Source organism: Phalangium opilio, unplaced genomic scaffold, assembly GCF_054372755.1.
Source record: "Phalangium opilio isolate 3A_F unplaced genomic scaffold, DU_Popi_V2 ptg000209l_1, whole genome shotgun sequence".
NCBI lineage: Eukaryota > Metazoa > Arthropoda > Arachnida > Opiliones > Phalangiidae > Phalangium > Phalangium opilio.
In genome coordinates this window covers 14,664,844-14,692,556 of record NW_028324217.1, presented here as the reverse complement: position 1 = coordinate 14,692,556, position 27,713 = coordinate 14,664,844, and the positions used below count along the sequence as shown (strand labels likewise).

Below are 27,713 nucleotides of genomic sequence, written 5' to 3'. Positions count from 1 at the left end.
TGGTTTTTTATGTGGTATCAACTTGACAATCAATAGCAACTTCATCAAGTAGACAAACATAGAGAGAGCTATTTCCACTTTTCAAAAACCGTGCATCTGGACTAGTTTGGGCCTATTGGGAATAGAGTTCAGTCGAATGGGATTCGGTCCAATGTTAGTAAACCATAACGAGGGGTTGGTGTTTACACGACCACTGAGTAGGGATAGGACTCTCTAAAACACTGGAATAATTCATTATTTTAATTTTATCGTCAGCAGTTGCTTATAAATAGAGAACAATAGTTGAACATTCAGGAAAATGAGTCGTTTGTTATTTTTCTGGAATATAACTGATGTTTAGAGAAAATTAAAATAAAATATCAATATTTTATTAGTGTTGGTATCTTGAAGGGCACTTGCTCTATACTGTCTTGTAGTTCATCGTAGTAAATAGTCTTATGTTTTAAGAGACCTGTGCCTTTTGAACCCTTATCTCTTAAACTGTCTATTCTTGGAAAAAGAATACAAGATTCATTTATATTCATTAATTTATTAGGAAATTTAGATGATCTTATTTGAGCATATTTAATTATTGTAGGAATCTTGATTTTTAGAACGAACAGCAATGTCGTAAAGCTGCTTTTTCATCAATGGGTCTAATTCATTGAACATTTCCGACAGTGCAGATGAGCGGTCATTCAAAAGCTTCAAAGGGTCGTCAAATTCAACTATTCGACCAGCTTTTAAAACCTAATAAGAATAATAATAATATTAAATTTTGCAGTCATTTACGGCAGCAATGTTAAATTTATAAACTGAGATGTTTACCATTATTTTGTCCGAGTCCATGATTGTGTTTAGTCGATGGGCTATTGTTAACACTGTGCAGTTTCGAAATTTCTGTCGGATTGTTTTCTGTATTAGGGAGTCTGTATTGTGATCTACATTTGCAGTTGCTTCGTCTAGAACAAGAATTTTGTTTTTTCTTAGCAAAGCCCTTGCAAGACAGATCAACTGGCGCTGGCCTACGCTTAAATTTCCACCGCCTTCGGATATATGACTTTCCAAACCCCCTTGCATTTCCATTACGACGTCCTTCAGTTGAACCTAGAAAAACGTATTCTTAATTCTTATTCTTATTCATCATGGAGGAAAAAAGTAAGTCAGAAGTGTTTGGTTATTTAGAGGCAACCATAGGTTATGTTGATGGTTTAGAATTTAGCAAAACTCCTTAAAAGGAATGGGCATTTACAATTTCATATCATATTTTACCACGAAAGTGGTATTATGTTACACTTTCGAGTCTCTACTTTCAAAATATCAAGTTTTTAATATAATTGAACCAAAGTTTCTATTTTTAAAATCCGTTGAAAAATCACGAAAACTCAGTTTCGATACATCAATGATTTTGTCTTTTCGAGCTTGTTCACCCGTTTGATGACATCACTATGACGTGAGAGGGAAAAAAGCGCGGGAATCCTATTCGCGTCTAGCCCGTTCTCGCCAGTCTAAACTTTGGGTCTGATAGCGGAGAGAGTGGCACCATCTCACGTGAAAAATATACCTGTGGCGTCGGAGCACGGGAAACATCTTAGCCTTTCATAAAAAGTGGATTTCATATATTTTCATATGAAGCATTTTCAAATGCATATTGCCAAATAAGCAGAAATCGGGGAATTAAAAGCTTGATATTTTTGAATTCACAATTCTATCTTTTGTTATAAAAATCAGAGGTTTTTCAAACGAAGCTTCTCCTTTCCTTTAAATAGTAAAGATGTTGATCAGTTTCCTGAAAATATTTCCATATATAGGATATGACGTTGTATGTAACTGTTTTATTGATGGGAGATCCTCATTTAACTCTTTTGGCGGTTTCTCACGCACAGCGTTTGTTACAAAACAGGCGAATACGTTTATAGGTTTATAGGTTTATTAAGGAAGCCGTACAAAGTACACCCCTTTATAACGGGGCGGCTCCTCTGTTGGAGGAGCTCAGCAATAAAATAAAATACAATAAAACTGAATACAAAGTGGTAACATAAGAATGAAAACTTGAAATGATGAGTAAAAATTAAATAATTAAATTAGTCACGCACACACGTATAGGTCACTTCTTTATGGGCGAAAAAATTGCCAGCCATCAAACCCGGCGTTTTGATCCCGATGGTTTTCCCTACGCCAAGCCTGTTTCTTGGCCCACCACAGGGAGAGGATACCTCTTACAACGTCATATCTCCAGGGTTCCCCTTTCAAACCGAGCATGACCTCCAATGGTTTACCATAGTTTTCTAATCGCCAAATTATGGCATCCGCGCCTGAAACAGTGGCTGGGCACTCCAATAGAACATGTTTTGTGTCCTCGTCCGCCTCTCCACACAATATACAAACAGGTGGGCAGTTCCCTATCTCTGATTGGCGGACCCCAGTTAGTAGGGAGCCTGAACGAGCCTGAAACAGGAGACCACTGGCGTGTGTACCGTCGTAGAATATTTCCGGGTAAGGATTTCGTTTTGCGATATAATGTCGTAGGCTATTTTTATTCGCGACTGCGTCTCTCCAAATCCTTTGGGCGTGCCCTCTTGCCTCCCCGTCCACTATATTCTCACACTCACTATATGTTTCAATTCTTCCGCGCATTGTACCTTTACCATACTTCCGGTCCAGGTTTGCGACACGTATGGTCCATGCCGTAACCAGGCCATTAGATCGAATTGAGTCATATACTTGTTTGACCAGGTGAGTTGCGGGCAAGAATTTCAGGCAACCCAGGTATTTAAGCTTTGACTTGGCCTCCCTGGCCTCCATTGTGAACCAACCCATTTCGCCCTGAATAGCGGCATAAGCCGCCATCGGGCCTGCATTTATCGCAGAGCGGCCGACCATGGACTCAGTTCTGTCAAGCGTCGACATCAGTGAAGCTGGGTAGCACAGAACGTCATTCCCGTGTGTTAACGCAGGAACTGCCACCGTCTTCCACAACGTTCGGCCGACCGTGTATTGGTTATAAGAGCCGTTCGCTAAGTTTCTAACTGCCCAACGGAGACTGTTGCACTTCTTCGCTAGGTCAGCAGACGCTTTGGAGAGGTAATTGTCGACGTTGGTGAGATTGACCTCCAAGTATGTGTAACGCGAGACTTCTGGGATCAAGAAACCCTGCACGTGGTAAGAAGGCGGGGGTTCTATTCGGTGATACGCCAAAGAATTGGACTTCTCTGGGCTAAATCGGAGGCCCACATCATCGGCAAAGTGACTACACACATCAAGTAGAGATTGCATCGCTTCTGTTGTGTTGGCAAATAGCACAATATCATCGGCATAGAGGACGCACGAAATCGTCACCGCGTCACCGTCACAAACAGCCGGGAGAGTGGCACCGTTTTCGAGGGAATGCAGTTGAACGGCTAGTTTATCAATGTAAACAAGAAAAAGTACTGGGGAGAGCGGGCAACCCTGACGAAGCCCAACGTGGCTCGGAATTGGCGGTGTGGTGCAGTTATCTAATGTATAGGCGTAGTTACATCCTGTATATAGCCGTTGAATGACGGCTATAAAATCTGCTGGAACCTCTTTTTCTCTGAGTACAGCCCATAGTTTAATCCTATCGACAGAATCGTATGCCTTTTGTATATCCAGGAATACTACTTCAAGTGGGGAACGTGAGCGCTGCGCAATGTCGATTAGTTGAGTTATCACGAATAAACAATCTCCGAGCCTTCTCCCTTTTCGAAAGCCGCCCTGCGCTGAGTGGAGCCGGTTGTTAGATTCCAAAAATGGGCTTAGCCTGTTTTTAAGGAGACTGGCATACAATTTATACATAATTGAAGACACAGCGATAGGTCGGTAGGAAGTTAGGTCCGATACATCCTTTGATTTTCCTTTGTAAATAAGTGATACTCGAGAATGGAGCCATGTTATAGGCACTTTACGTTGGGCCCGCTGATAATTGAGTATATCCAGAAGTGCGAGATTTGCCTTAGGACCAAGGGCCTTTAACGTTTCCGTAATAAGGATAACTCATTGGCTGCCACTTACTCACTGTCCTAACTCTCCACCACGGCATTTGCTTCCTCGTGTACTACTCCCGCCTCCTTCAAATTCCAGTACCAGTCGTAAACACAATTATCTCCCTCCTCCCAGCATTGCTAATTCCGCCACTCCATAAATGCTTCACACTCAAGTACCACATGTCCTGTTGTCTCGAAACTGTCGTTATCGCACATTTTACACTGATGTAAGTATCCTCCACTCCACGAGGTTTCTGTTAGAACTTAGCCTCTGGGACTTTGGCAGAAACAGCAACGCACTTCACCTCCGCTTGTAAAAAATCCCATCCCCGCAGAATCTCGGTTGCAATTGGGAAACCTAGTTCAATCACCCTTGATCGCAAACCTAGTTCAATCACCCTTGATCGCAAACCTAGTACAATCAACCTTGATCGCTAGCCTAGTTCAATCACCCTTGATCGCTAACCTAGTTCAATCACCTTTGATCGCTAACCTAGTTCAATCACCCTTGATCGCTAACCTAGTTCAATCACCCTTGATCGCTACCCTAGTTCAATCACCCTTGATCGCTACCCTAGTTCGATCACCATTGATCGCTGACCTAGTACGATTAGCCTTCATCGCTGACCTAGTTCGATTAGCCTTAATCACTAACCTAGTTCGATTAGCCTTGATCGCTAACCTAGTTCGATTAGCCTTGATTGCTAACCTAGTTCAATAACCCTTGATCGCGAATCTAGTTCAATCACCCTTGATCGCGAACCTCGTTCAATTACCCTTGATCACTAACCTAGTTCAACTACCCTTGATCGCTAACCTAGTTTAATTACCTTTGTTCGCTTACCTAGTATAATCGTCTATAAAGGCGCTATAATCGCGGTGAAACGACTACCTAACCCATACCACTGAAAAGTTGTATGTTCCACAGTTTCAGGGTAAAAAACGCAATTTAGAGTATGTAATTAAAATTATGAAAAACCATACTTGAACTTAATTGTTTTAGTGAAACTTCAAAAGGCACCAGTTTAATGTTCAACCTTTCATTTAAAACCGTTTTCTGACCTATCGAACAAATAGTCTTCAAAAAATGGTCGAGAAACTTTGGCTATCACAGCAAACATTTCCCATGTTATTCCTATGGGAAAATTTCCCTTTTTTTGCCAAACTCACTGAATAATTTTATGAAAATGAAAGCCACCCTTAGCAACTTTATTTTTTATAAAATAAACTAATTAATGGATCTCTTTGAAATTTTAACCGCATATTAAGGGCCTGGATTGTAGATCCGTGTTTTTGCAAAACACTAAACATAATACGAAAAAAGTTACATCCAAACAAAAAACTCTCCTTAAGAGCAGTATGAAGTCTTATCTTAAGAGAGTTACCGCTCTCATAGAATTAACTTTGATGTTTACGCAATACACAGTTATCTTTTGCTGGTAGTGTTTAGTTTCCCTTTGTTTGTTTGAACAAAAAGCGGACAGGTGAAAGTAAATATATATATATATAGCTTTCATACTTGATCTAACGCTGTCCAAAGTTCTTCATCCGATTTGACGTGAAATGGATCTAGATTTCTTTTCATTGAGCCACTGAATAGGAAAGGATCCTTCAAGAAATGTTTTAATGAAAACAAATTAAAGCTTTAAAAATAAGAAAATCACATTACCTGGGGGATTATAGAAATATTTCTACGTAAATCATGTAATCCAATTTCTTTCACGTTGACATCATCGATCCTTAATTCACCTTGAGGTTCAGTCATTCGAAACAGTGCAGAAATGATGGAGCTCTTTCCAGCACCTGTTCGTCCTATAATTCCCACTTTTTCACCTCCTCGGATTTGACAATTCAGATTTTTTAAGACTGAAACATCACCACCAGTGGAGTAACTTAAGCTGAGGTTGTGAATTTTTATTGCTCCTAGCACTGGCCAATCGGCTGGCGGCTTTTTGTCCTTCTGTGATTCTAATGCCGCTTCAGCTTTTAATTTCGTATATTCAAAAACTCTTTCAACTGCAGTCATCTGTAATATTTTTCTCACGTTTCATCATTTTAACTCATACTTTTTCAGAAGAACTATTTTAAATTTGTAAGGTTCAAAAAACTTTATCAAGCAGGACTACATTTTGACATATAAAAGCCTTACATTACTACTTTAGCAACATTTTTTCCGTTTTACTAAAAACATGGAGATATAACGTTTCTATAACCATCCTCCCACACTCTAAACTATTTTACTTTCCATTAGAATAATTTCGATAAAAAATCATTAATAGTAAAATTTGTCAATTTATCGGTGCTAGTTCCAAAATATAAGACAAATATTTGATACAAAAACATGGTAACTGGGACTAAAACTACACTACCATATTCTTCGTAACTTAAATTAACTGAGAAGAATTTCTGAGGCAGTTGGTCAGATTTTTCCCTAAAAATCTTGCAAATCTGAACTAAAGATTATCAATCCAAAGATAATTGAAATTCCGTTTGTCTTTCAAATTTTTTTATAGATCTAATCTTTAAATATGTTTCCTTGATTTCATTTCGATTCAACTAGATTCAAATAAATATTTTTATACGACCAGTTGATATTATATATATACAGGGTGTTTGTGAAAAGTCCATCAATAATGAAAGGGCGTATTTATTGGGCCATTTTGAGTCGAAAATGTTCTATGACATTTTGCCGTCCGAGCCACGGTTTTCGAGTTATGATTTGAATATTTTAGGGATGACCCCTTCATTAAATTAGCGCTGTCTTTCAATTTCTTAATTAAATTTAAGGGGTCATCCGTAAATTACTCCAATCATAACTTGAAAACAGTGGCTCGGACGGCAAAATGTCATAGAACATGGCCCAATAAATACGCCCCTTCATTATTGATGGACCTTTCACAAACACCCTGTATATAAGAAAGCTAACTTATTCCAAGATGTCAGTTTTTTTAGTAGAGTCGGTTTTCTACTTGGTCATAAAAATGCTACAATTCTTTTATTTTTACAGAGCTTTGCTTGTCCATAGATGAAATTAACTAATATTGGGTCAGCGAGAGCACTCGTGTTCGAGTCCGACTGCTCGTATGGGAATGTTCAAAGTCTCTAAGATGTATCGGAATGTTCGAAGTCTTTAAGATGTATAGGAATATTCGAAGTCTTTAAGATGTATGGGAATGTTCGAAGCCTTTAAGATGTATGAAAATGTTCGAAGTCTTAAAAATGTATGAAGTCTCTAAGATTTATGGGAGTGTTCGATTTTTTAAGAGGTATGGGAATGTTCAAAGTCTTTGATATGGCCTACCAGGACCTCTAGGTTTTGTTTCAAACCGTTCATAATACTTGCGATATTAGCTCTATTTTTACTTTTTCGTAATAATAAATACAATTAAGAACATAAAATATTTCAAAAAAAAACATCAATATCGAATACTTTTGAGTAAAAAACCATTGCACTTATTTTTAGTTATAATTTATCTCACAATTCTTTAGGTTAAAATAATTCGTGCTAAGTTTATAAGAATTCAAAATTATATCAGCTTTTTTTCAAATTTTTGCTACTGACCTGATTTTCCAAATCCGCCGATTGATTTACTGAATACTGGAAAAGGCCTATGAGCGCTAGTGCGTTGGACAGTAACAAGCCAACATTGCCTCCAGTGGTTTCTGTTTGATATTCAAGAAATATTACAATTGGAAAAATTATTTTTAAAACATGTTCCACACAATTCGAAATTAAAATTACCGGAATTTATGATCATCAAAAATATTGTTACACACGTGATGTACACGACTGTTAGTTGATCCAACAGTGAAGCGAACCATCTTGAGGCAGATAAGAGAGTAAACCAAGTTGATGTGTGGTTGTCTTGTAGCGAGCAGAAATCCTTCACGAATTTTTGCTGAACGCCAGATGCTCGAATAGTTGTAATTCCACAGAGTGATGTCGAGAGGTGAGAAAAGACAGGACTCCTTGCTGAAAGAAGTTATTATGTTTCTAACCAAAAAAATTATTTTTAACAGGCTGAAAAGGCTAATTTCCCGTCCCTATTATCTAACGAACCACAAATGCTATTAGTTAGTGGTTTTGAATAGAGCTCGGCGTTATCTATCCATTATCCACGTTATTTTATCTTTATCCATACTCGAAAATTATCCACAGAACTTACATGTTAAATCGTTTTATAATCCACAACTTAGTTTATAAATAATCGGTTATCCACCAATTTGTGGATATTGGATAGAAAATGCCGAGCACTAGTTTTAAATAAAATATAAATTGAAATCTTCTTTAGTTCATGATATATTTTTGATAATGATAGCATGAGAGATTAATTAATATTAATTAAAAATGAATCGCGTTACTTTGAAAGTTCCTGTACCTATTATCTCAAGTTCTAATAATGCGAATGACAAAAACTTTACTTCTGACGATCTATAAAAGCCAGACGTAGTTTATGGTATAATTTGAGATTTTTAAGTTTAATTGTTTTTAAATTACGATAAGAAATGTATATTCGAAGAGTGTTTCAAACGTAAACTCGAAGATGTCGCTACAAGCAATAGCTCATGTTAAGGTTCGGAATTTCATGCCCCATTTTAACCCCCAGTCTGAACTTGAAAAAATATTTGGTGTTTTTCCGTTCTGCTCTCAGAGGTGGTGGGGGGCTCCGGCCTGGCTAAAAGGGGTGGGTAAGGGCGGTACGCGACAATTTGGTCTCGCCGAATTGGTCTTGGAACAAATGGGTCCCGGGACAAATGGGTCTGGGGGAAAATGGGTCTCGGGACACTTTGGTCTCGAGACAAATTGGTCCCGGTACAATTGGGTCTCGGGACAAAGTGGTCCAGGAACAATTGGGTCTCGGGACACGAAAGTCGCGTTTTAAAAAAAATATCACCTGCCACGATTTTTACCCCCCTCTTCAGGCGGCCGACTACTAACAACCGTGTGCATTGATTTAGAAACTATAAACTACGAATTTGTAAGTGAATTAAAGAGAATGGGTTGTCGTACCATGGATCTACTATATTTCAATTATTTTCCAAACAATACAATACCCTGATTAATTCAGATTGTTTAAAATTAAAACCGACTAATTACTATAATACCATTAACATTTTATAACCCCGACACATGCACCCCCAAAATAATAGCATGCACGCCAGATTAAATTAAATTACTAAATTTAGTTGCCACTTTATATTATATTAAATTAAATTAAATGCGCGTTAGCGTTATGCGAAAGAGTACTCATCACAACGGAGTTCATAGTTGCGCGATTGTCACCGAGACTTGCGGCGACACTAGACGGATCGGACGGAAGTGAAAAACGTAGACGTTGTAGTAAAGAGTGTTGGTTGGCGCCAAAGGTGAAGAATCAAGACTTGTCCGGTCGACCAGTGGTTTACAGCGACTCTCCGGAACCGTGGTGGAGTTCCGTTCCCGCCATGGGAGAAGTACCCGGAGATGGACTTCGGTTCTATCGAGCAGTCATCAAGAGTGTCTTTCTTGAATCTCGGATCTCTATGTTCTGGTTATCTCATTGTGGTGTTCAGTCCTTTTTATAGAATTTCGATGACTTGAAATCTTTGTGGCTTGAAGTCTTTGTTCACTGATTGGTTGAGAGCGTCGATTTGAACGCCGATTGGTTAACGAATCGAGAATTTGGCGGTTACTGTTCTTGGTGTTAGGGCGCGAGCGCGGGAAAATAATTTTGACCACGTCGCGGTGGCAAATTCTATGGGCAACGATAAGATCTGGCGACTATCTGGCGTCTTTAACTTAAACAGTACAATTTCTATGCACAATACCGAGAAAAGACATTTCAATACAAATAAGCCTAAAGTTACGCTACAGTATATAACAGAGCTATTTACAGCATCCAAGGTACGACAGTATATTTTTTGAAAGGGTAAGGTAACAATAAAGAAAGAAAGACTCGGCCGGCGAAAGAGGGGTTGAACAATGACCAAGCTCTGGTGGCGCCACGAAGTCGCCACCAAAACGCTATTCCCAGTCTTTTATTGACACGTCCCTATAGGTTAACCATTCAAACCTTTCCCACTACAAAACTTAGGTTATAACTATAATGGCTAACGGACTTTTGGGAAACAACTAAAATTTGAATTGTGCAACGAAAATATCCGTTGCACACCCCTTCAGAATTTTTTAAAACACCCAAATTTAACCGAACCGAACCGAACCTAAACTAACTAAACTTAACCTAACCCAACCCAACCTTGTTTGGAGGTAAAAAGATTATTTATATGAGTATTAAAAGCCCGCCTCTTACCACGAACAATTAATTAGCAAAATGGAATATTTTGTAAAAGGTGTCAGATAATTAATAGGAGAATATTTTGGAAAAGGTGGCAGCTAATTAATAGGAGAATATTTTGGAAAAGGTGGCAGCTAACTATTAAGAGAATATATTGTAAAAGGTGGCAGCTAATTAGTAGGATAATGTTTTGGAAAAGGTGGCAGCTAATTAATAGCAGAATATTTTGGAAAAGGTGGCAGCTAATTGATAGGAGAATATTAAGGAAAAGGTGGCAGCTAATTGATAGTAGAATATTAAGGAAAGGTGGCAACTAATTAATAAGAGAATATTTTGGAAAAGGTGGCAACGAATTATTGGAACCATTGTTTTGGAAAGGTGGCAACGAATTTGGTAACCAAATAATGACGAGACCAAACTGTCCCGAGACCAAATAATCACGATACCAAATAGTACCGAGACCAATTAATCACTATACCAAATAGTCCCGAGACCAAATAATCACGATACGAAATAGTCCCGAGACCAAATATTCCCGAGACCAAATAATCACGATACGAAATAGTCCCGAGACCAAATAGTCCCGAGACCAAATAATCACGATACCAAATAATCACGATACCAAATAGTCCCGAGACCAAATAATCACGATACCAAATAATCACGATACCAAATAGTCCCGAGACCAAATAATCACGATACCAAATAGTCCCGAGACCAAATAATCACGATACCAAATAGTCCCGAGACCAAATAATCACGATACCAAATAGTCCCGAGACCAAATAATCACGATACCAAATAGTCCCGACTCCCGAGACCAAATCGGTGAGACCAATTAGTCCCGCGACCAAATAGGCAAGACCAAAATGGCGAGACCAATTCAGCGAGACCATATTTTCCTGTTCCGGGGTAAGGGGCGTGTTTTTAGTGGGAAAGTTTGAATAGTACTTTAGCTCAGCTGCTGGACTTTTAACCATGGATGAAAAAAAACTAACAGGAATAAATGACGGCTGTAAAATGTTTCTTCGAAACACACCCTCGCGGCCAAAACTATAAGAACCGGAAACATTCAATTTACCGATTTACGGGGTCAAGTCGGTTGGTGTTTCGTATGCTTTTTGTACCCATGTAATCGTAGCCACTGCCACTTCGTAGTTTTGAAATGTTGAATGAAAATCACCATTAAAGTAAATAAAATGTTTTACGCATATACCTATGAAGAGTTGGGTATCCCGCGCCCCATTCCGCTAATGGAAAATTTGGAAAACAATATTTTAACAGGTTTTGTGTGCCAAGGCTTAAGTGATTTTGTCTATTTACCTGACAAAACATTTGAAAACGTACTTTTGAATACTAACTGCCTGAATAAGAGGAACATATTATCTATCTTAAAAACAATGTATGCAAGTTACCAACCCAAACAAATCATACGAAAACTCTCAAACATCTAAAGTTAACCAGAGAGAATTTATAATAGAGAGTGGAAGCTCTTGCCTTTGACAGTGCTAAATACAATGTAAATCAAACAAGTAGGCTACGACGCTAAAAATGGCCAGGAAAATTTCCGGTCACATGACACTCCTTTAATTTTAAAGGTTGCCCTCAATCACTGTTGGTGGTACAATTACCCAATAAGGGTTCGCGATTTCGAGTGCGATTGGCGCCATTTGAAGTTATTTTAGTCAGACCGTTCCCTTTCCCTAAAAACGGTAGTGCCCATCTCCCCTAGAGACCCTCCCACAACATTCTAGACTCACCCTAGAGGGAGGGGCCTCAAAAATTATACCGGAAACAGACCTGGACAGTTTTGTTGATCACGTGATTTTCGAGCTACATAATATTCCTCAGTTTCCACTCCCTATATAAAATCTCTCTGAGTTAACGGAATGGACATTTTTAAATTAAAGTTCCCGAGGTTACCACGAGATGGCAAAATTTTTATAAATCTACTAAAACCACAAGTAGAATCAAGGATGATAGGGGGTGGATACGAATTCTGAGAGAAATACACGCCGTAACTTCGGACGCGATTGGGTCTGGTGGGACGCTAAAAACGGGGGAGGAATACTCGGGACGAAAGACAGGTGGGCTACCTCAGAACTAGACACTATTTAGCGCCATCGTGTAGGCCTAATTTTGCATGTATATTGCCAAAGTTATTTTAAACCTTTTTCTCATAAATAAAATTTGCAATTGAAACATTAAATTTTATATAGAGTTAATATTTAAAAATTATTGTTTCGAAATTGTTGCTAAAATAATAGTGCTCATAGATGACGCTGCAATAGGGAAACGCCGGTAGGAATTTCTTTGACGGCGCTAAACGCGTCTGATAGAGTTCTTTGTTCCGCTTTCAAGGGGATTGAAAGGATTATATGATCAAATATTTCATTAAATAATGTTTTTAACTTCTAACTACGGTGTAAAATGATCATTTTTATGCGCGAAAGAAGAAAAGGTTTAATAATCAATGTAAGTTTTTTCAAACATAGTAAAATCATGTTTTGTTTCATCACAATGCGTTAGTAGTTAAATTCCATTTTTTTTCATCAAATGGCTAATCTTTTCAATCGTCCTTGAAATAGGAATTAACAACTCTAGGTGACGCCCAGCGCGTTCAAATAAATCCCTACCGGCGTTTCCCTAATGCAGCGTCATCTACGTACACTATTATTTTTGGAACAATTTCGAAGCAATAATTATTAAAAATTAAGTTTATATAAAATTTAGTGTATCAATTGAAAATTTTATTTATGAGGAAAAGGTTTAAAATAACTTTGGCAATATGCATGCAAAATTAGGCCAACACGATGGCGCTAAATAGGGTCTAGTTCTGAGGTAGCTCACCTGCCTTTCGTCCCGAGTATTCCTCCCCCATTTTTAGCGTCCCACCAGACCCAATCGCGTCCGAAGTTACGGCGCGTATTTCTCTCAGAATTCGTATCCACCCCCTATCATCCTTGGTAGAATAATGTTACACCAAGTTCCTATGTAAGATTTTTTGCCGTAGCCTCTGTGTCTGAAAGTTCTGATGTTAAGCTTTTTAAAGTTCCCAATGGAGCTCGCGTGAATGGAGAGATAAAATTTCTAAAATATCGGCCACGACCGAGAACGAGCTTTTGAATCAGCGCTCCACAGCGGTGGAGAGTGAAGTAAAACAGGCGGGGTTAATTTTTTTATCCGAGTAAGTTCAAGCATGGAGGGTTCATCCAAGTGCACGGTGTTTGCGTTTTTTATGGCAACGGTGTATCGTGTGGAGTGCAAACGTTTTTAAAGAAAGTCGACTGAATTATATTTTTCTGGCACGGAAATACTCTGAGTTTGTTTTGAGAGCCTTTTATCCATTTCTAAATTAATACATTTACACCCGATTTGTTATTCGTAACTTGCTCCGCCATAACGTAAACTCCGATCGTCTTATAAGATATCCTCTCTCTATTGGCTGAGTAACTCACCACAAGCGGACCCAACCTCCAATCCAAAAATTGAAGTTTCGTTAATTTTTTAAGGGGGGTGGAATTGTTTTAGTGAGACCCAGCTTTCTGCGGCTGATGTTAGTTGGCGCCGAAAAAAAATGTTAGGAGAGAAAAACTTTGGGTGTTCAACTACCATTTACTCTACAGTAAATACATTCGGTCTAGCCTTGGGATATCAAGTTTTAGGAACACTCGAGATGAGACGTTCGTTAGAGAGAACCTGACACACAATACCTTCATTCCTAGGCTGTAAAGCTATGTCCTTTTAGATCATCTCCTTTTGACTAAAACGCATAATGAGAAAGTTTAAACCATGTATGTATGTTTTCCAGTTTCTTACTTGTTCCTTCAAGCCTTTTCAGATCTCTTGAGGTCGCGATGTAATATTTTCGAATAAATATGAACAGAAATATTAAGACGAATGTTGGAATTGAAGAAAATGGAGTGACGTAGATAACAATACCAACAATAGCGATTAGAGTAAGTAGATTCTGCCGGAAAATTTCAAATTAACGTTTTCAGCCAACAATATTTCACGAAACTTACCGCGGTAAAATCCACAATTGTAAAAGGTAGTTGGTCATCTATTAGTCCCATATCTTTGGTAAAGCGGTTGAGAATTCTTCCTGAAAAATGCAGTTGAAACTTTCATAAGCTGACAATTAAATGAAGTGAAATGAGATATTAAAACACACTGATCTGAAAGTAAAGACATAAACCAAATATTTTTGATTCGAAATCATTTTTTGCTACCCAAAAAGAACCCGACTATTGTTTCTATTGCCAGTCCTAATTATTTCAGTACCCGTCAAACAACCCGACACCCTATTCATAATGGAACTTTTCAAGTACCCGTACCCTACACGAAATAGAGAATTCACAACCCTCAAAGGACTGTATTTTAGTAATAAGTCTAGCCTTAAGGTGCCCCTTGTCAATAAAAGTGCCATTTAAGTCAGAATTATCAAAACAGATTTCGAATTTTCGTTTGGCTGAACATCGAAATTTATAACTCTCCGAGTGACGTATGTCACAGTGAGAATCTGTTACGACCACGTCGTGGTGTGTATGTGTGTTTGAAGGTACACATATTAGCTTCCAAAACCAGAATCATAGGTCTTTGGGTATTAGGACTAATATTTTGGAAAGGTGAAAATTATTACTAATAGGTCTACAAGAATTCAAGTCGATATATTTATTTTTAGTTCACAAACCTAACTTCACCTCCCCTAATCGAACATATCATGTCTTAATGTTAAATAAATCATTATTAATACATACCTATTTGAAAAATAATACATTAAGAAAATTATAATATAAAATATATTAAAATTTGATTTGGAAGTGATCATTTAATAAAGCATCATTTGTCGTTTACAAACCTAACCTCACCTGTCTTAATGTTAGATGAATCTTTACTGTTATTGATGCACATACTAGGTTAATTAAAATATTTACGACATGTATATGTATGTCCTCCTGGGTGTAAACCTAGGATTCTAAATCGGTTAAGTATCATGGTAATTTACACAGTAATTTACCAGGGTAACTGTAATTTACGATTTTCTCGGGTAAATTACGAAAACGGTAATTACCCTGGTCATTAACGAGATAATACACTGGTAAATTACAACGATGGTAATTTACCACCGAATTCTTATTTCTATCTCTTGGAAAATGGTCTCAAGGTCCATGTTTTGCTCTACCCGAACATGCACACTTATTTCTTCTCATGAGTAAGTCATACATGGTCGAACGGCAAGCTTGGGAAAAATTTGAAAAAGGAAATAAAATTGTATTTTCTCGTCTATTCTTGTTGTCGAGTTCCTTTGCGTCAGCTGGAAACGCTGTAGTTGTTAGAATTTTGTTCTAAAAACGTGAAACAGCAATAGTTTGCAAAATGGGTAAGAAGAAGAAAAAGGATGTTGCTGCTCAAAAGTATATTTTGAGCTGCAAACATACAAAACTCGGTTTTTAAATAATGTAGGACACTATGCTACAGAAAGTATAGCTACGTATGTTCAAGCGGTATTTTTCATTATTTAGCTTAAAAACGATCAATATAATTTATTTTTGAATTTTCGTAAATTTACGCGCTAAATTACGGCGTAATTTACCATTTTTGAACCCTATATAAACCCGAGCCTCTGGATTGAAGCTCAGGTTCGAATCACGAAATCAAAATCAATACAACAAATCGAGTCTCTGTTCTTTGGTACGTTTCGTGTAAACGGATTTCTGTTCATTGGGACGTTTCGTGTAAACGGATTTCTGTTCATTGGGACGTTTCGTGTAAACGGATTTCTGTTCATTGCAGTGATGGGCGCTCTCATCTCCTACTCCTAATTTTGAGTAATTTCTGAGTAAAAGAGAGGGCTTTTTTGAGCTTGTGATATGAGCAGGAGAGGAGAGGTACTAAAATTTGAAATTGGAGGTGAGTTTGAGATGAAAGGTGGTTTTTCAACCTCCACGAGTAACTTTAGTGGTGAGATATATTATTTTCAAAACTCGGAGAGATAACCTAGTGTTGAGAGCAATTGTTTTCGATCATGAAGAGAGTAGTTGGATGTGAGATATGATTTTTCGGTAGTCCATGAGTGGAGTGATAGGTGAGAGGCTATTTTTTGAGCGTTTTTTTCTTGAAGTGAGTCTGTGATATACGTTTTGGGTTTTCCATGGAATGAGTGGTTGATATGAAATAGGTTTTTTTTATGTGTCATGAAATGAGTGGTTGATGAGAAGTTTTTAAGCTCGATGAAAGGAGAGGTTGACGAGATGTCGTTATACTTGATGATAGAAGTGCTTGGTGAGATACTGGATGAAAGGAGTGGTTGATGGGAGACATATTTTGGGCAGTATGTAAAAAATACTTGTTTCTAACTGAAAAATAGAAAAGAGAAACTTTGCACCGACTGAAACTTAAATGAGTTACTTTCAAAGCCGAAACCCTACTATCTCAACCATAATAAAGGTTTATTTAATGGAGGATGTCAGTTTTTTTTTAAGCTTAACGGAAATTACGGGATAACGTGTTTTGAGTTTGTACTTTTGATAAATTTTGAGATTATTTTTGAAGCGACTTATGTTATTTATAGGGGTTCAAAGAATTTAAAACACGCGTTAATAAGATATGCTTTAATATTCTAAAAGAGTGGTAGATTACCGACTACTGGTAATGAAGCTAGATTACCATAAGGAAATCATCTCTCTAAGGGCCCAAGCGCATCTATTAGCAAAAACATCTAGTTCTGCTAGATGTGACGTAGATTTTGTATAGGGACTCCTTCAGAATTTTTCGTGAAATTCGCGGGAGAGAAAAATAATTTTCAAAATCAGCCACGACGGATATCCTAAGCCGGTCGTGGTCTAGACGCGAGCTCTGAGATAACGCTCCCAAGCGGTTGGGAATCAAACTAAAACACACGGGTAGGCGAGAGAGGAAGGCCTGAGGGGAAAAATAAGTAAGAGAATTGCCAGACCCCCCCAGCTCTCTCAGTCACAAAAGGTATATTCGCGCTTAGTAAAAATCACGAAGAGCTGTCGTGAGAAATCTTTGAAGGAGGGAAAAATGTTCAATGCCGGGTTACTTTGCAACGAATGCGCTCGGCCTGTGTTTAGGCTATACAATTATTATACCACTTGAGATGAGACGGATGGCTGACCAAATCGGACATACATACATTTCAACCGTAATATAGAATCTTGGGCCCTTAGAGAGATGTCCTTATGAGATTACCGATGGACGCGCTACGCCCTAATACGTGTTCTTTCCAATGATTCTAAACAATTTTAAATAATATTAAGACTGAATTAGAAGATATTAATAAAAACTTCCTTTGTAGGCAAAAAAGGGAAAGTGTAAAAGATAAGTATAGAAAATTAATTGCCTGAAGTACAGATATTCAAGTTTTTCTTTTTGAAGAAATTATTATAAATCATTAATTATCTGAAAAAATTATTATCCTAGTTTTTTCACCTAAATTTTATTTGCCCAAAAAATTTAAACACAGTATTTTTCTAGTAGTTCTAGAAAATAAGTCAGCTTCAAGAATTTTTTAAGGGATACAATGTTCTACTTTATATTTTGCTTATAGAAGATTCAAATACTCAGATATATGAAAAAATGTAGATTAAAGTTTTATATTATAAAATTGGAAATATTGATATGGTATATATATCAGTTTAAATTTTTATATTTTAAAATTGGAAATATTACTAAGCGGAAAATAACATAGGCATTTTCATTGTGATTTCACTATTAGTGTCGAAAAAATCTGTAGATTGATCGTGATATCTTGAGAGCAACACAACACGTAAATTTTTAAAACTTCGCAAACTTTACAATTAACGAAAACAATTTCTGTATATTTTATTATTCTTATAGGGCCGAATTCTCAACCTAATTGTAAATGCATGAGAGAAAATAAAATGCAAACGTGTTCTTTTTTTAAAATTATGCAGATCTTTCATGTAAAATTATATTTACTGAAGTAAATTTGGTGGAAAAAATTAAGATAAGAATTTTATCAATTTATTGATGTTTTATAATCATGTTTTCGAAATGGAAAATTTGAATATCTGTTATTTCAGGCAATTAATATTCTACACTTATCTTTTACACTTTCCCGTCTTTGTCAACAATGACAATTTTATTAATAATGTTTGACTTCACCTCTTTTAATTTTGCCTTTCATAATTTTTTATCTGGTTAGCTTTGATTAAACTCTATTAGATGCTCACTGAGAAAAGGTACTTTGCGCCTTATTTTATAGCATTGGTGCATGAACGAACACCAAATACTCGTGTATAAAAACAAAAAGTACACTTCATTGAAGCTTGCTCGAGCCGTGTAATATAATAAAACACCCTTTTAAAATGAGATAAATGCTAATAATGAAATGAGATGAGCGCTATTAATAAAATGATGTGAGATTGAAGAAATAGTTATGAGTTCAAAACTAAGGCTTCATGGGTGTTTAAATGAGATGAGTGAAAAATATCAGATGATATTGCAGGTGCTTAAAATGAGATGATATACAAAACCCGGGATAAACTCACCGAGAGATATATCTACTAGAAAAAAAACTGAAAGGAGAGGAGGAGAGGAGAGCCAAACAAAGGCTCTGATTTGAGGGCTGCCATGAAATGAGAGAAAATGAATATTACTGAAAGGAGAGGACTCAAAAATGAGTTTTCAATAACACTGACGAACAGTAGTGCGCTTGATATTTGGTTCCATTTTATAAAATAAAAGAGGTGAGCCATAGAGGAGAGGTTTCTATAGAAAAGCGCCATTTTGATCACGTGAGATGATGGAATTGTATTTGAATTTGATAAAATAAGGAGAGGAGAGGTTTAAAAATATTTCACCATCTTATGAGATGGGAGAGGAGAGCGGCGCTTTGGTCAATATTTGAAAAAAGGTGTGAGTGGGAGAGGGAAGAAAAATATCAAAAATGCCGATCACTGGTTCATTGGGACGTTTCGTGTAAACGGATTTCTGTTCATTGGGACGTTTCGTCTTAATGGGACATCTGTCAATTTGGAAAGTATGTCTTAATGGGATTTCTGTAAATTGAGAACGTCCGTTCTAGTGAGATTTCTACCGACTTAGAATTATACAGAATATGTTCAATGGGAGTATACCTTCACGATAGGTAATTATTTCTATGGAAACTTTGATACTTTCAAAAATTAAACACAATATGACTATTAAAAACATATTATCAGCTACCGAAATATTATATTTGTTTTTATCTAGAATTGTCAGTTCTTTTGAACGGGAATTGTTAATTCAAGAGATAGTTTATTTAGTTTGTAATGGAAATTCTTCGAATCACCGCAGTACAGTGGTAGAGCATAAGCCTTCAAATAATAATAGGATTTAAACACCAGAGGAGCTAAATGCATAGTAGAAGGACCTTAGTTAAACTATTATATATAAAAATATTAATTCAATTAATATTACGACAAGTTTGTTTGGGAAAGACATATAAATGTGTCAAATTATGCGACAAAAACATTCATTTCCAGAAAATATTTAAATACAATATTATCATTTTATAAATATATTATGTTTGTTTATTTATTATGTAAAACAATAACGATTCAATTAAAACTAGGACAGGAGAGGATAGGTTAGGATTGTGAACAAAAAATAAATGTACTAAAGCGCCATCGCGTAGACCTATTTATTAAGAAGTTTTAATTTTTCGAAAATAGTAACCCTTAAAATTTGTTGCCACCCTTTAAAAATATTGGTCCTAATACTTGGCTGCCACCTTTTCTAAAATACTAGCCCTAATAATTAATTGCCATCTTTTCTAAAACAGTATTATGGGGAAGTAAACTGATATATCAAAAACTTAAATAATTTAAGAAAATCACTTGATAATTAAAAGTTACGTAACTCACCAACTGGGTTTTTATCGAAGAAAGATATGGGGGTCCGGCAAACGCATTGAAACATTTTATCATGAAGATTGACAGACGACTTCATGCATAGTATAAAGAAGGTAATTGTTCTTGTTATAGAAAGTACAAATAGTGTTGCCATGAAACCAGAATACGTGTATATGCTGGAATATTTGTTACTGAAATCTCCCGTTATACTGTTCCAATTAATTCCACTAGTTTCTGTCGACATTGTAGAATTCAAATTCACTGTGTCATTTTCTGAATGCATTAACTTGCTCTTTTCTTCTTCTGCTTTTGTCCTAGAAATTAAATGAAACAAAATGAATTGTTCGTTTTGACATCAATCTTGCAGTTTAATCGAATTTGCACACACAATAAATTGAGTGTTTCTTTGGAGTGAAAATGGTGTAATTTTTAAACACACCTATATAACACCTAACATTTTCACATGAATAACAAAAACGGTGTTATATTGGTATTTTAAAGGTGACCATTATCTACGAAAAAAGCTAAGTTAATATAGGTGTAAAATGTATCTGGAATTACTCCTTTTTCTCAAAAAGGGTGTTATAAGGGTAGATCTCAGACTTTAAATTTTATAAACTGGTATTTTTTAGCACAATTCTGTAAATTTTTAATTTCTATTTATAGTTATACTGTCTCATACAATAACACGAGAGCGGCAAGAGAGGCGAGAGAACAATTTCGCTTTTTTCACTGATTTATGATTATTATTAATATTAATATGAAATAGTTTTGTGGACAATTAATATTTAGCGAAATGGAAGTTTCAAAAGAGTGTAATTCAAGAAAACACTTTTTACAAATTAAAAACACCCAAAATAGAGTTTCGTCACCTTGAGTTTTCCGGACAATTTAAGGTGTAAATTCGGTAATAAAAACCTTTAAAACACCGTTTGAAATTAAACACGGAAATTAAATAATAATACTGCGGGATAGAAAATCAATAACTTGTTTCTTAAATGAGGTCTTCCGTTTCTGTTTTAATTTTGAAGTCAATCCAAAGATTATAAAGTCAAGGAAAAAGACTTAATTGTTCGTATTAAATTAAATATAACAGCATTTTTAAAGATGATATTTTCTTTACAAAATATCTTTATCCCTGAGTAAAACGTAGCTAAGAAATTGGTGATCAGGTGGTATGGTAGCTTTATAAAACCAGCTAAATGTGTTATGTGACACTTTTAAAAGCGTTACGCGGCATTCTTAAAAGTGTTACGTGACACTCTTAAAGGCGTTACGCGACACTCTTAAAGGCGTTACGCGACACTCTTAAAGGCGTTACGCGACACTCTTAAAGGCGTTACGCGACACTCTTAAAGGCGTTACGCGACACTCTTAAAGGCGTTACGCGACACTCTTAAAGGCGTTACGCGACACTCTTAAAGGCGTTACGCGACACTCTTAAAGGCGTTACGCGACACTCTTAAAGGCGTTACGCGACACTCTTAAAGGCGTTACGCGACACTCTTAAAGGCGTTACGCGACACTTTTAAAGGCGTTACGAGACACTCTTAAAGTTGTTATGCGACACACTTAAAAGTGTTATTTTAAGCTCGCAAAGGTGCTGAACAACACACATAAAAGAGTAACAATTATCTTTTAGTACGAAAGACGAGTTGAAAAGGTGTTAAACTGCACCTCTGTTGAACAATTTCCATTCTTATTTTCGACACCCATTGTTCAAATAAGTGTGTTTAAATCCTTTCAGCTTAATATCTAAAGAACAGTTTCTAAGTCTACCTTATTTGACATTTCCCATAAAGTTCTATAATCATTGTTTTGACACATTGCATCCCGGGTTTAACATTTTTAATCTAATCAAACAAGGTTAATTTATCGTTAAGTGCTCACGACGCCCACACTCTGCGTATACGGTCCAAAGTATCGGTTATCGATTGAATTAATAGTTTAGAGAACCCATATAATAACAAAATTTCTTCTGCACTAAAATTTCGTGATTCTGCGGATGTAAATTTGAACTACAGACAAACCTTTCATTAAAAATCCATAAATATCTCAACAAGTTACTGGAACATGTTTATTTACCATAATTTAAATGTCAATTTATCTTTTTAAAGGGTATGGGAATTTACAATTTCATATCATATTTTAGCACGAAAGTGGTATTATATTACACTTTCAAGTCTCTACTTTCAAAATATAAAGTTTTTAATATAATTGAACCAAAGTTTCTATTTTTAAAATCCATTGGAAAATCACGAAAACTGAGCTTCGATATATAAATTATTTTGTCTTGTCAGCTTGTTCGGTTGGTTTATGACATCACACGGGCAAACCTATACAAGGAGCGCGAGCGCGAGCGCGAGCTATACCCGTCTCGTGCTCTGTCTATGCTTTGATAGCGGAGAGAGTGGCACCATCTCGCGTGCGTGACGTCAAAAACAAGAAAACGTTGTAGCCTTTCTTAAAAACTTTTAAAAAGTGGATTTTAAATAATTTCATATGAAGCATTTTCAAATGCATATTGCCAAATAACTAGAAATCGGAGAATTAAAAGCTTGATATTTCTGAATTCACAGTAATTAATTCTATCTTTTGCTATATAAATCAGAGGTTTTTCAAACGAAGCTTCTCATACCCTTTAAGCATCATCTTACAATAATAACAAGGGATATGTTATGGATTATGGCTTATTTCACCTTTCCCTTATAATTAGATAAGCCTTCAAATCGTTAAATAATGTATCACCTTGCAACTATGTTATTATCAGAGAAATGTTAGCAATGAACACTTAAGTGTAGTCATTTGAGGCTATTTACCACTGTTCGAAAACCGCCTAAATTGCGGGAGTTTGGTCAAATGGGACTTTCAAATTATGGTTTCGGTCTGTGTAAAATGTGGACCAATAAAAACTACTTTAAAAGGTGTTAAAGCACTAAATATTTTTGAGTGTACAGTGAAAAGTATGTGTAGCATCTTTAGTGAGTGTAGCACGATGTGGTAAAGGTGGCAAACTGTATTAAAATCACGCTGTGTAATACAGGCTTCCTACAATATTTCACGCCTTTTCTGCAGTATTTCCCACTTCAGTAGTTCAAATTCACGCCATTTGAAGAATATTGGAAGAACATACAAACACTTAAAGAACACCTTTTAAAAATATTGCTTTTAAAAGGTGTAAGAAATAGTTCAATGAGGCGTAATAAATGTGTCAGTGTGAAATATTTTTAAGATGTAGTACCTTTAAAGAGTGTAATATTCCTTTTCGGCACTATTTCACACTTCAAGCCAAAAATGACGCCTTTTGAAGAATATTAGAAGAACATACAGACACTTTAAGAACACGTTTTAAATATATGGTTTTTAAAAGGTGTAAGATAAAGCTTTATAAGGTGTAATAAATGTGTCGGGAGAAAATATTTTTAAGACGCAAAGTGTTGAAAATGGGCCATTTAAAACCTTCAGAGGCGTTATTTAACCACTTTAATGGTGCTGTTTTTGGACCCGTCAAAATTAAGACAAAAGGTGCTAAATAACACCTTTGATTTTAAGAGTGTGGTAACGAATTGTGGCTGTGTATAAGGAATAAACCACTTTCTTGAATATATTTATGTTCATCGGCTTTTATACCAATTAATAAGTAAGAACGGCATTGCCATTAGCGTAATGCTAGGAATGATTTTTAAGATGCTATAGATAGAAACAGAAGTGAGATGAAACCACAAGTACTGAGCTAACCAAATTCTTCACTCGGCGAAAGTGAATATTCTTGATAACACACCAACGGCTGGCCCTCTGGTGGCGGTTTCAGAAATTCCCCTCCAAAACGTGAGACGCTCGCGGTGGTAGACGACCGAACTAGATTCAAGGAGCCGTGTCCGTGTTCCGCGGCTTTAGGTTGAGGGGAAGGGGGTGGGAAATGTTTTTGGAACTCGACCAATTTTTTTCTCTCTAGTTTTAGCGTGTGGGAAGCGGCATAAAATCCTCAAATTTGTTCACTAGTGCCAGGATCTACTATCAATGCTAGAGCCCTTCACTTCTAGTCTCATCTCACTTCTGATAGAAATTATGGCTGAAAACAACTTGGGTGGCAGAAACAACTTTTGACTGTGAAACACACCTTCACTAACGTACTTCGCATACTGCCATACATTTTGTTGTTATGTTAGTTACGGTAAAAAATATATTAAGGTTAACGAACCATAAAGAAAGCCAATAATCACTGTAACTATAGATGAATTGGGTTGCAAGGTTCACCAATATTATAAAAACTCCAAGGAAAATTCCACCTCCAGCTTTTATATAATTGAAGTAGGTCGAGGCTTTGATTGAACCTTCAGTATTTTGCTCCGTCATTTCCTTTGGAATTTCTGTCTAAAAAAACAGCCAAGTATCATTTCTCGAAATTTCATCTATCCTTTGAAGCAATTGTTTTCGAAAATTTCAGCACTGATTTTCATTTTAAGGAATAATTAAGGTAGACTTTGAACTTTGCATTAAACAAATCGAAGGATGAGAATTTACAATCGCACCAAAGCATTTTAAGAGAATTAACAAGTACACGCAAACATCTTTGCATCCGAGATAGGGTTAAGATACCAAAATTCTGATAGTTAATTGTAGCTGCATATTAAATTATAAGGTTGAAACCAGGTTATTTTAAAAATAAGTGCCCTTTAACATATTCTTGATGAAGTTTTTCCTTTTATGGATGAAGCTACAAAACTCATTTTAACTTAAAACGCGATAAACCTTGCATTCAAGAAACGTGTGATATCCATTATCAGATATAATTTTTTTTCTCAATTGTATTAGACCCTTTAAAAATGTTTATAAAGAAATTATAGTCAAGATTATTTCTTCTTGTTGATAAAATGTTATATTTGGGTTTCCAAAAACAAGGTATCAAGTTTTAAATATCCATGTTAAGTAGCTTTTAACTATATCGAGCACGCATTTTGTTTTGCAATAAGATTAATGATGATTTAAGCTTTTCTCATCAAAAATACCGCTTGCATTAAGGTCCTTAAAACGCATTTTCACGCAGCTTATGTCGTCAGAAATAGAAATGTACTTCCAATCGAGAATAATATATGTGCACAAATCGTGCACATTATTGCACTGTATCTCATTATTTATCAGTGGAAGACTGGAAGTAGTTTACAAAACACCGTCTTATACCGTAAATTATCACTAAAAGCAGTCGCAATACTATTTTTCCTCTGATAAAACTCAACCTTATTTACAGTCGAACCTACTTCTTAATATATATTCAATCTCATTTCTCTATATGTAGTCTGTAAGTTTAATTTCTGTGCGCTTTATTCTTTTCCCGTAATCGAACAATGTTAAAAATCTTACTATTTTAATGGAAGCGTCTGCTAGAATATTTTCAAGTTCTTTTAATTCATCGCACGCATTAATAGAACCACCTTTTTCTGGTGAAGGCGAATAAGAGTCATCTCGGAAAAATGCAATAGATTTTGGCCCATATTTTCCCTCAGCGCCTGTATCTTTGTCAGATAATGACAACAAATCAAAACCCTGCGAAATTATGTCTTCGTAAGAACCAACCGCAGCAATACCTCCCTTTAAAAACAAATAAACCGTTCATTCTTTTAAGTTAATTTTCAACAGAGATTTTTTGTCAAATTACTTGTTTCATTATAACTATTTTGTCAACGGCTTTCAAAAACTGCACTTGATGCGTTATTAAAACACGTGTTTTTTTCTTCAGATGTCCATCGATACACCTTTAAGTATGAAATTAATTTTATAGTTTAAGAAGAAATGAGTTATTTTTCTATCATTCTATATCCAAAGTACAAGCTATAATTTAGTATAAATAAATACTTTTCAAATAAGTGTTTGGCGACAGACACATCCACAGCGCTTAAAGGGTCGTCCATTAGGTATATATCAGCATCCATATACACGACTCTGGCCAAATTAACACGCGCTTTTTGACCACCGCTCAAAGAAACTCCTTTCTCGCCAACTAAAGTCTGATCACCGTAGGGTAGTATACGAATATCCTAGAGATTAATATATTTAATACATTTTATCAGGAATGGATAATTTTAAAGACGCAAAATGAATAACAGTATCTTTCTATTCAACACGTACAGATATTTTTGAATATCTCATTGTCTATTTTAAATCACCATTTTGATGAGAGAGTATATTAACTTTACCTGAAATTACCTCAAACCAGACACTTTTTTTAACCCATCTCGTGGAATAAAAGGCCTGTTACTAATTTTACTTTCTTCAAAAATACATTGTTGCCAGGTTTTTATACTGATCAAAACGAAAAATCTGTTATATTACCTCTTTTAGCGCGCATGCGTGTAAAACTCTTTCGTATTTGTCTCTATCCATAGGTTGTCCAAACAATATATTTTGTTGAATTGTTCCACCGTACAACCATGACTCTTGAGACGAATATCCTATTTGTCCTTGAATTTTGATGTTCCCAATTAAGGGTGGTAACTCACCCAATATTGACATGAGTAAAGAAGACTAATGAAAAAATAGAGTAAATATAAACCTCGATAACGAATTAGTGCGTGCATTACTTTTCCTGATCCTACAGGTCCAACGATTGCCAATAATTCACCCGCTTTAATATTCAAACTTATATTGGTTAAAGTAAATTCCTCTGACTCCTTTATTAATGTTATATTTATTAAAATATGGTTCAATAAAACTGCGAAAATTAAAATACTTCTATCCATTTTGCGGAAACATTGTCAATCCATATGTCACTCGTAGTCTTTTCAACACAAGCGTTATTTCCTTTATCAGTTTTCTCTTCAAGTTCAAGAAACGTCTGTAGAAAGAAATCAAAATAACAAGTCAAGAGTGTGTTCAATTCTGGACTTCGACTAAGTCAAAAAGAAAAAGAAAATTATCATCACGGTGGATTTTAATCCACTCAATTAATTCTGAACAAACGCAAGGATAACGTGCTAAGCGGAGCGGAACAAGGTGATAGATCATTTAAGCAGTACCAGCAGAAGTCCATTAATTTACCATAGGAAGTAAACAATTACAATGGCTGGTATAGCGTACGTCTTTGCTGGGGTGATAATTTTAGGATTATCCATTTGTTTATGAGACAATTCCGGATGTAACGAATGAACAAACTTTAATGAAATTTTACGAAATCTATCTACAAATTGTTATTGTTTTGTTATAATGCTCCATTAGTGAGCCGAACTATTTTTAATATAATGCTCCATTATTGAGCCGAACTAATTTGAAATAATGCTCCATTAGTGAGCCGAACTATTACTCTTTTAAAGAATCTACTTATATTTTTTTCTTACGCTCCGTTAGGGAGCCTACTTTTTGACTCCTCTCCGATACCGTCCGATTTTAGGAGTGACTTGGCTTTTTAAAGTGAAAAAGAGTTTCCTAAAATTTTCCCCTAACGACACTCTTCCGAAGTTCCGATACAGAAAAACCCAGCTTTTATATTTTTGGGGTTTTGCAACTGTCATTTTGATTTATTTTTATATTTACAAGTTCATGCGCTTTTACCTTTATATTTCTATCTTTTCAAAACTATG

General features: G+C 36.0%; 1 protein-coding gene across 6 annotated transcripts; it reads right to left on the bottom strand.

Annotated features, from left to right (window-relative positions):
* Positions 1 to 436: 436 nt before the first annotated feature.
* Positions 437 to 27,424, bottom strand: LOC149620784 (ATP-binding cassette sub-family C member 4-like). 6 transcript variants are annotated; one of them, XR_016375579.1, is made up of 18 exons: positions 27,195 to 27,424; positions 26,867 to 26,971; positions 26,718 to 26,807; positions 26,470 to 26,661; positions 25,993 to 26,174; positions 25,796 to 25,892; positions 25,501 to 25,728; positions 24,341 to 24,513; positions 20,152 to 20,453; positions 14,284 to 14,363; positions 14,078 to 14,228; positions 7,726 to 7,956; positions 7,546 to 7,646; positions 5,653 to 6,009; positions 5,503 to 5,592; positions 1,009 to 1,086; positions 808 to 941; positions 595 to 729 (listed from the first exon to the last, which is right to left on the bottom strand). XR_016375579.1 is itself a non-coding variant. In XM_089855948.1 (17 exons), exons 1-17 carry the CDS (start codon positions 27,246 to 27,248, stop codon positions 565 to 567), a joined length of 2,877 nt encoding a protein of 958 aa, XP_089712074.1. In that variant the 5' UTR covers positions 27,249 to 27,424; the 3' UTR covers positions 437 to 564. The 6 variants fall into 6 exon arrangements, 4 of the variants coding, with proteins under 4 accessions (XP_089712074.1, XP_089712075.1, XP_089712076.1 ...); XM_089855948.1 differs by having other exon boundaries at positions 437 to 729; positions 808 to 1,086; XM_089855949.1 differs by having other exon boundaries at positions 438 to 729; positions 808 to 1,086; positions 27,175 to 27,424.
* Between the last annotated feature and the right edge of the window lie 289 nt (positions 27,425 to 27,713).

Bases quoted from the DNA above. Each gene is read 5' to 3' on its own strand.
- LOC149620784 (XM_089855948.1), bottom strand. From the start codon at position 27,248: ATGGATAATCCTAAAATTATCACCCCAGCAAAGACGTACGCTATACCA. The intron at 20,454-24,340 runs GTTCGTTAACCT...TTTAATTTCTAG, and splicing joins GATTATTGGCTTTCTTTATG to GACAAAAGCAGAAGAAGAAA. The intron at 1,087-5,502 runs GTATGAAAGCTA...ACGTTTTTCTAG, and splicing joins TTTGGACAGCGTTAGATCAA to GTTCAACTGAAGGACGTCGT.